Below are 10254 nucleotides of genomic sequence, written 5' to 3'. Positions count from 1 at the left end.
AACAACTTCTGCTCTTTCTACCCTTTCCTATCCATGATCGAACCAAAGAATATCAATGAAGCTCTTGCTGAATCAGATTGGATTATAGCTATGCAAGAAGAGCTACAACAGTTCGAAAGAAACAAGGTTTTGCATTTAGTTCCTAGACCAAAAGATCGTTCAGTCATTGGAACTCGGTGGGTCTTCAGGAACAAATTAGATGATGCCAGAGTCATTGTCAAAAACAAAGCAAGATTGGTGGTCCAAGTGAAAGATCATAGATCCATATTAGACTCTCTAATAAAATAAATTTATCTCATAAATTGTTGTTAATGTGATCTATGTAACATGCATGCTAATATGAAAGCATAAAAACAAAGTATAAGGAAAAACAATTTCCTTACATTGAATATAAGGTAAAATGGGCACAAATTAGTTCTCCTTACTAATTTGTTCTTGAGCTAAAATAATGTGGATGATCCTCCTTGAAAAACCTTCAACTAGAAAGTCTCCTCCAAGTAGCACCCAAGAACTACCCAACAATATTAATAAGTATGAACTAGTAACTTATTAATATGTGCCCTTGATAATAATACTAGTAATATTACTAACTATTCTTAGTAATAATTGTATACTAGAGAAATGTTATAGAGAGATGGAAGAGGTTTTTGTTCACATGCAAAATGAATGAATTGTGTAAGAAAGATGGAGTGAACAAGTGAACAAATATATGGAGTGTAGAAATGGGAAAGGAAGTGGCGGGTGGAGTTGGCTCTAGTGGACAATTATTTGTTTTATAATTTTATCTTACATCACATGCAAAATGTAGTATAAGACATATATTATGGTAGTATACAAAATAAGGTAAAATGATTATATGAGTAATCATCCATTACACTTATTTTACACGGTCCACATGACCATATACGGGTCCATGTTGGTTTTTATATTTGTCGCACAAATCCGTGTAATTTTCATTTTAAACATCGTATCATGTTTAAATGCTTCCATAATAAATTCGTCCAATTCACTCCGTAAATATACGTGTACCACTACACATATTATTTACGTACTAATATTAATCACATTAATCAATTAGTACAATTTTAGTAAATTAACAGTTAATTAACTAAAACCCGTTTCCCAAAACTTATTATTTAATTATCGCATAATTAAATAATAACTGCCGCCCCTCGAGTTCGCAACTCGAAATCTCTCTAATAATAATCGACTAACCTCTTAGTCTATAAATCAAGGGACTAAATGAATTGTATCTTATACAATTAATTAGTTATCAATTGGGGTTCGTTCCTTTAGGTGTGACCGAAAGGGGTCAGTTGATCACCGCCGTCTCACGACAATAACGTCAAACTCTAGTCAGCCAACCGTTATCGATTTACGTTAATCAACTGACGAGGATCAAATAATTAAATATCTGATGATATTCTATTAATGAGATTTATTATGTTAACGCATTATTGTGGAGGACACTAACTCCAACAATCTCCCACTTGTCCGACACAAGGTGTGCGCTACCAATTCTCGTGTCCGTTTTAATCTCCCACTCAATGCAAGGTGTCTTTCAGGTCGCACTTGCACATGAACACATCGCGAGTGGTTTTCTCGATCGGGAGTGTGACTACCTGACCGGAAAAATCTCTCACAGATTACTTCCGAGCGTGGCCACGCATTTGTAATCATTAACTCCTCGAGTGGCCTTGAGATATAGTTACCCAACGTGGGTGGACAATTCTTGTATGCCCTATCTATCCTATTGCACAATACAGCTCACCATGACCTAGTAAATGCCCTTTTGGCCTCCTTTCACGGCACGACCTAGGACAAAAACCAAAGTCACTCGGAAACGCACTGCTCGGATAATAGTCTCGATCAAAAAGAATCGACTCATTAGAACATCTTAGAGATCCCCGCCATGACCAGGCGTCTATAAAAGAACTTAGGGACTCTCTAAATGGTCACTGTCCGGCAAAGTGTCACACACTCTGCCTATGTAATCGACCAGTCATCACATATGACCTTATGGTGTTGAACAACCATCAATCGACTCACAATCTAGTCACTCCGAGACGTCACCTCATTAAGTGACTAGGGACAAAATACAATGTTCATCTTATTCACTTGAATAGTGTTCAACATTGTCTCCACAACTTATTCAGATAAACAAGGTATTAAAATTTAGTCAGACTAAATAAAAATTCATAAAATAATTAATACGAAAACAATGAATGTGATTATCATATATATAATAAAAGATACACTATCCAATTATTGCATATCCATAATCTAAAGAAAATCTGGTACTCGTCTCAATCCCATAGAGACGACATGACCATCATGCTTGGCCTTTGATAAAGGCTTGGTTAAAGGATCAGCAATGTTGTCATCTGTCCCAACCTTACAAATGTCAATTTCATTCCTTTCCACATAATCTCTAATTACATGGTATTTCCTTTCAATGTGTCTAGATTTGTTACTAGACTTAGGCTCTTTGGCTTGAAAAATAGCTCCACTGTTATCACAATATAGAGTGATAGGATCTTTGGCGGAATGGACTACTCCTAGCCCCTCCATGAATTGCCTAATCCAAACACTTCCTTGGCGGCCTCGAGACGCTGCAAGGTACTCGGCCTCTTGTTGTAGAATCCGCAGTAACACTTTGCTTGAAGCTCTTCCAGCAAACAGCTCCTCCATTTAGCATAAACACGTAGCCGGATTGGGATTTCATGTCATCCCGATCGGTTTGGAAACTTGCGTCCGTGTAACCTCTTACACACAACTCAGTTTCTCCTCCAAACACTAAGAACGAATCCTTAGTTCTTCTCAAGTACTTAAGGATGTTCTTTACGGCTATCCAGTGACTCTCACCAAGCTTGGCTTGATACCGACTTGTCATGCTCAAGGCATACGCAACGTCGGGACGAGTGCAAATCATAGCATACATGGTAGACCCAACAGCGGAAGCATAAGGGACGGTCTTCATGTGTTCAATTTCCTTAGGGGTAGAGGGAGACTATGACTTGCTCAAAGTAATCCCTTGGCCCATAGGTAGAAATCCTCTCTTGGAGTCTTTCATATTGAACCGGTCAAGAACTTTGTCAATATAAGCTTCTTGACTCAATGCTAGTATCCTCTTGGACCTATCCCTATAGATCCGGATACCTAAGATTCGTTGTGCCTCTCCCAAGTCCTTCATTTGGAAGTGTTTCCCTAGCCACTCCTTAACGGAAGTGAGCGATGGAATGTCATTCCCAATGAGCAATATGTCATCCACATATAGGACAAGGAATACAACCTTACTCCCACTAAACTTCATGTATAAACACGGTTCTTCCACACTTCTAGTGAATCCGTATTGTTTAATGACATGATCAAAGCGATGATTCCAACTCCTAGATGCTTGCTTAAGACCATAAATGGACTTCTTGAGCTTACACACCTTCTTAGGGTTAGATGTATCCACAAAACCTTCGGGTTGTATCATGTACACCTCTTCTTATAGAATCCCATTCAAGAAGGCGGTTTTGACATCCATTTGCCATATCTCATAATCATGAAATGCGGCAACCGCTAAGATTATCCTAATGGACCTTAGCATAGCGACTGGAGCGAAGGTTTCGTCATAGTGTAAACCATGAACTTGAGTGAAACCTTTTGCCACCAATCTAGCTTTGTAAACATCCACATGTTTATCCACGCCGAGTTTAATTTTGTATATCCATTTACACTGAAGAGGTCGCACTCCCTCAGGTAAATCCACCAAGTCCCATACTTGGTTCTCGTACATGGAATCCATTTCGGACCGCATGGCTTCTAGCCAAAGCGAGGAGTCGGGACTAGACATGGCCGATTTGTAGGTAGTGGGTTCATTACTCTCAAGAAGTAACAAAACACCATCCTCTTCGATGTTACCAAGGTAGCAATCAGGTGGATTAGAAATCCTACTTGACTTTCTAGGAATAATTATCGTTTCAGAGGAAGAGGGAATGCTTTCCTCCACGTTCTCCTCTACCTCATTCTCGGTTTGTGGCTCTTGAACTTCTTCAAGTTTAAATTTTCTCCCACTCTGTCTCCTAGAAATAAATTCCTTTTCTAGGAAGACAGCATCACGAGCCACAAACACTTTGTTCTCGTTTTTATTGTAGAAGTAATATCCACGTGTTTCCCTTGGATATCCTACAAAAAGACATTTGTCAGACCTGGGTGCAAGCTTATTGTCAGACTTGATGTTAACGTACGCTTCGCAACCCCAAATACGCATGAATGACCAATGAGGGACTCTCCCTGTCCATATCTCATATGGAGTCTTATCGGCCGCTTTAGTCGGGCTTCGATTTAGTGAAAATACTGCAGACAAGAGTGCAAAACCCCAAAATGAACTAGGAAGCTCAGTTAGACTCATCATTGACCGAACCATATCAAGTAAAGTTCGGTTTCTCCTTTCGGCTACACCATTTAGTTGCGGTGTGCCAGGAGGAGTCCATTGTGATACTATACCACAATCTTTTAGGTGTGAATCAAATTCAATATTTAGATACTCACCACCACGGACAGACCGTAGAGTCTTTATCTTTTTATCCAATTGGTTCTCTACTTCTTTTTGAAACTCTTTGAACTTGTCAAAGGCTTCACTTTTGTTCTTTATTAAGTAGACATACCCATATCTACTTAAGTCATCAGTAAAAGTAATGAAGTAGTGAAAACCTCCTCTAGCGGTGATGGTTAATGGTCCACACACATCCGTGTGTATGAGAGCCAAAACCTCACTAGCTCGTGTCCCTTTTCCCGCAAAAGGTGCACGAGTCATCTTGCCTAAAAGGCAAGACTCGCATGTACCATAAGATTCGAAACCAAATGGTTTGAGCACTTTTGATGAAGCAAGTCTCTTAATGCGTCTTTCGTTTATGTGGCCTAAACGACAATGCCAAAGGTAGGATTCGTTTGGATCACCCTTTTTGAGCTTTTTAGTTTCCATATGATAAACGTCATTAACATCATTTAAAACATAAATGCCTCCAATTGAAATGGCCTTGCCATAAACCACATCATTTAAAGAAAAAGTACAACACTTGTCCTTAATCATAAAACAAAAGCCTTCCGCGTCTAACGCGGAAATGGAGATGATGTTCTTAGTTAAAGTTGGTACAAAATAACACTTATTTAAATACAACTCTAAACCACTAGCTAAAGTGAGCACATAGGTCCCTACGGCAACGGCGGCTACTCTAGCTCCATTGCCCATGCGGAGATCCACATCACCTTTTGCTAGTGCTTGCACGTCCCTTATACCCTGCAAATGGTTACAAAGGTGAGAGCCACATTCGGTATCAAGTACCCAAGTGGAAGTACAAGCATAATTAACGTCTATCACATAGAGAGAGGAAATCATACCAATAGGCGTCACACGCCCTTCCTTGAGATCCTCCAAGTATTTGGGACAACTCCTCCTATAATGCCCCTTCCCATTACAATGGAAACATTCGGCCTCGGAGAGCTTGACACTTTTTGCCTTGGGATTGCCATTCTCAACGGCCTTCCCCTTTCCCTTGTCAATTTTCTTTGACGATTTCTTGAATTGGGACTTTTCTTTTCCCTTTCCTTTCTTGACTCCAAGAGACATGTTCTTTAACTTCATGGTTAAAACATCTCCCTTTTCACTCCCACTAGCCTCCATATCCCTCTCCGCTTGGGTGAGGAGTGCATGAATTTCAGGGTAACTCTTATCCATGTCATTCATATTGTAGTTTACCCTAAAGTGGGCAAACTTGGTGGGGAGTGAGTGAAGGATTCGATCCACCACAAGAGTTTTAGGAATCTTACACCCTAGACGCTCTAGGATGTCAACATATTCGACCATTTTAAGGACATGGGGACCAACCTTTTGGCCCCTCTCAAGCTTAGCTTCAAAGAAGCGAGCCGCCGCATCGTATTGACGGACTTTAGGTGTTTGTGAAAACATAGTGATCATGCGAGTGAATATCTCGTAAGCATTTAAAGAAATGCATGAAAGCTTGAGCTTTGGCGATATTGACCATATCAACACATTCTTGATATCATTCAACATCCTCACATAGTCATCATAGGCGGTCCGCACCGCCGATGAAGCTCTTGCACCGGGCTCGATAGGAGGAGCATCGGTCAAGTAAGTGAGCACATTGTCGGACAACGCGGCACTTTTGATGTTGGATTCCCATTCAAGAAAGTTACTACCGTCATCTTTTAAAATACATTTGTCCATTACGGACCTTAGCCATGAATCTTTGCCTAGTGAAGTAGTCGATGGAGTTGATGAAGTTGCCATTGCGAATTAAAATGCTACAACAAAAAGGGAAAAATTAACATTCATTGTTTTAAAAATTACTTGTAAAAACATGTTTAGCAAGTTTTAGCATTTATATAATGACCTCCCACTAAATTATATAAATGATTCCAAGACCCAAATATTAAACAAAAATGAGCATCGCTTGGGCGAAACATCCCATAATTGCGTAAATTCGGTAAGTCACGTTGACTAATTCTACCTCTAGAACTCTTGGTCGACAAATTTCCTCAAATTCATCTACTAGCCCCGGAACACAAGACCGTCTTATATCCCGTTGAGTCCAACCAATTTTGGCGTGTGATAACCGCTTACCACCCTACTTACCCAAGGTAAAAAGAGAACACCCCGCTTGGGCGAGCGTGGCTCTAATGAACAAGAGATTCATAGGTGTTACTAATTGGTAAGGCTAATCTCAATTTTAGTTATGTGAGAGATCTTGTCAATTTAGTCATAAATTCCTTATAAGTGAATTAATTCGGTGAATGTAAATGACGTGAATTGACAACCGCAAAATAAAATAAAATAAAATGCATGTGAGTGGCGATTTTGGCATGCGCGAAAATAAAACAAGCAAACATGTAAGCATATGAATAAATCCTAGTATGGCCTCCTAGTTAATAAAAACTAGTCTATTACATTTCGGAAACCAACTCCTTGGTCCCTTGCCTCTTCATTCCATAAGTGGCTCTTCCTTGTGGGATTTGGAACACCTTCCAAAAATAGACTCCGTCTCGTTGTAATCCGTCTTTTGGAAACACCGGTAAAAAACTATTACAAATGAATTACATAGCTATTCCTATTATACATTAATTAATAAAATAAATAAAACTATTAATTAATTACAAACCGACGATACGAGATCGTATTTAATTACAAACAAATCGATATTCCCATTCATTTCGGGTAATAACGATTAAAAATTAACTAGGCCATACTAGGTACAAAAGATAAATACTTTAAATAAATGACAATCATTCATTCAAATTAAATAAATATGCTTAAAATGCTGTAAATATGATGCCAAAATCGCCCTACCTATCATTCATTGGTATCCATCTCGGTTTTTGTGGATTTAATCGATTTTTAACATGTAAAAATCAATAATTAACTCTTAAATCTCATTTAAGTCCAAACTAATTGTCCAAACTGTTTTGAACCTCAAAATTAGTCCTCACTAATTTTATGACAAATTATTAGTTTGATTTGGTGATAATTTGCTAATTTAATCGGTAAAATCATAATATTTAAGTAAAAATCCAAAATAATTGAAAAATTACCCAAAAAATTGAAACAAAAATTTTTAGTATTCTGGAACACTCCCAAGAACACCAAAAATTCAGAAAAATTGCCCAAAAATTCCGGATAAATTTTGTGAAGAAAAAGATCGATATTTATCGGTTTTTAACCACTAAAACCAATAAACATCAAAACAAAGTGAAAACACACATGCAAAATCACTTTTGACATTTAAATAATATTCTTAAATGTACATAAAATTATCATGGGCAGAATCAAAAATTTCGAAATTATGATTAATTAATTGGACTTTTATCGACTTTTTACTCAAAAAATCAATAAACATGCAAAAATTCGAACCAACCTTCAACCTTTTGCATACAATCAGTAGAAAACATGCATGAACTACCATAAAAAAGCCATGCACCGAATCAACATTTAGCTAATTTTAGTCAATTTTTCACTAAAATGCGACATTTTGACTCGGTTTTCTACCAAAAATCATTAAAATTAGCAAAATTACTTCACAAAGCACCAAAAAATTCCAAAAACCTTTTGAGATCAGTAGGTATGCATGTCCCAAAAATTTCGTGCCAAAACCTCTTCTAACACAATTTTTGAGTTTTTACTAATTATCTCATAATTCATAAAAAATGCTTAAAATCAACATGCAAATTACAAGCCTAAGCTCTGATACCACTTGAAAGATCATAGATCCATATTAGACTCTCTAATAAAATAAATTTATCTCATAAATTGTTGTTAATGTGATCTATGTAACATGCATGCTAATATGAAAGCATAAAAACAAAGTATAAGGAAAAACAATTTCCTTACATTGAATATAAGGTAAAATGGGCACAAATTAGTTCTCCTTACTAATTTGTTCTTGAGCTAAAATAATGTGGATGATCCTCCTTGAAAAACCTTCAACTAGAAAGTCTCCTCCAAGTAGCACCCAAGAACTACCCAACAATATTAATAAGTATGAACTAGTAACTTATTAATATGTGCCCTTGATAATAATACTAGTAATATTACTACCTATTCTTAGTAATAATTGTATACTAGAGAAATGTTGTAGAGAGATGGAAGAGGTTTTTGTTCACATGCAAAATGAATGAATTGTGTAAGAAAGATGGAGTGAACAAGTGAACAAATATATGGAGTGTAGAAATGGGAAAGGAAGTGGCGGGTGGAGTTGGCTCTAGTGGACAATTATTTGTTTTATAATTTTATCTTACATCACATGCAAAATGTAGTATAAGACATATATTATGGTAGTATACAAAATAAGGTAAAATGATTATGTGAGTAATCATCCATTACACTTATTTTACACGGTCCATATGACCATATACGGGTCCATGTTGGTTTTTATATTTGTCGCACAAATCCGTGTAATTTTCATTTTAAACATCGTATCATGTTTAAATGCTTCCATAATAAATTCGTCCAATTCACTCCGTAAATATACGTGTACCACTACACATATTATTTACGTACTAATATTAATCACATTAATCAATTAGTACAATTTTAGTAAATTAACAGTTAATTAACTAAAACCCGTTTCCCAAAACTTATTATTTAATTATCGCATAATTAAATAATAACTGTCGCTCCTCGAGTTCGCAACTCGAAATCTCTCTAATAATAATCGACTAACCTCTTAGTCTATAAATCAAGGGACTAAATGAATTGTATCTCATACAATTAATTAGTTATCAATTGGGGTTCGTTCCTTTAGGTGTGACCGAAAGGGGTCAGTTGATCACCGCCGTCTCACGACAATAACGTCAAACTCTAGTCAGCCAACCGTTATCGATTTACGTTAATCAACTGACGAGGATCAAATAATTAAATATCTGATGATATTCTATTAATGAGATTTATTATGTTAACGCATTATTGTGGAGGACACTAACTCCAACACCAAGGGTATAATCAACAAGAAGGAATAGATTATGACGAGACCTTCGCACCTGTTGCTCGTCTTGAAGCTATTAGACTTCTGATAGCATTCGCCACACACAAGGGAATGAAGCTCTTCCAGATGGACGTCAAGACGGCATTCTTGAATGGTTATTTACAAGAGGAAGTCTTCGTTGAACAACCCCCTGGTTTTAAGAATATCAAATTTGAGGATCACGTGTTCAAATTGGATAAAGCCCTATATGGATTAAAGCAAGCACCTAGGGCATGGTACGATCGATTATCTAAGTTTCTACTTGACAGTGGATTTAGTAGAGGATCCGTCGACAAAACCCTATTTCTAAAAACTGAGGGTTCTGACCTTTTGGTTGTTCAAATATACGTCGATGATATCATCTTTGGATCGACCAACCGAAGCCTATGCAAATACTTTTCTGAGTTGATGACTTCCGAGTTCGAAATGAGTATGATGGGAGAATTGAAATTCTTCCTAGGTCTGCAAATACAACAAACAGATGAAGGCATTAAGATCCATCAACAGAAATATATCAAAGAGTTGATTCGGAAATTTGGAATGGAAAATTCACACGCTATGCCTACTCCAATGGTCGAGAACAAGAAATTGACATTGGATGAAAACGGTAAATCAGTTGATGAAACTACTTATCGTGGGATGATTGGGTCACTGTTATATTTGACCGCAAGTAGACCCGATATTATGTTTAGCGTATGCGTTTGTGCGAGATATCAATCGTCTCCCAAAG

General features: G+C 37.3%; 1 protein-coding gene across 1 annotated transcript; it reads right to left on the bottom strand.

The window, feature by feature from the left end:
• Nucleotides 1-5050: 5050 nt before the first annotated feature.
• On the bottom strand, nt 5051-8754 carry LOC141621223 (uncharacterized). Its single transcript, XM_074437878.1, has 3 exons — nt 8393-8754; nt 5389-6312; nt 5051-5287 (listed from the first exon to the last, which is right to left on the bottom strand). The coding sequence occupies exons 2-3, from the start codon at nt 6296-6298 to the stop codon at nt 5253-5255; spliced, it is 945 nt and encodes a 314-aa protein (XP_074293979.1). The 5' UTR covers nt 6299-6312; nt 8393-8754; the 3' UTR covers nt 5051-5252.
• Nucleotides 8755-10254: the final 1500 nt, after the last annotated feature.

Source organism: Silene latifolia, chromosome X (genome assembly GCF_048544455.1).
Source record: "Silene latifolia isolate original U9 population chromosome X, ASM4854445v1, whole genome shotgun sequence".
Taxonomy (NCBI): Eukaryota; Viridiplantae; Streptophyta; class Magnoliopsida; order Caryophyllales; family Caryophyllaceae; genus Silene; species Silene latifolia.
This window is presented reverse-complemented; position numbering and strand designations above follow the sequence as displayed.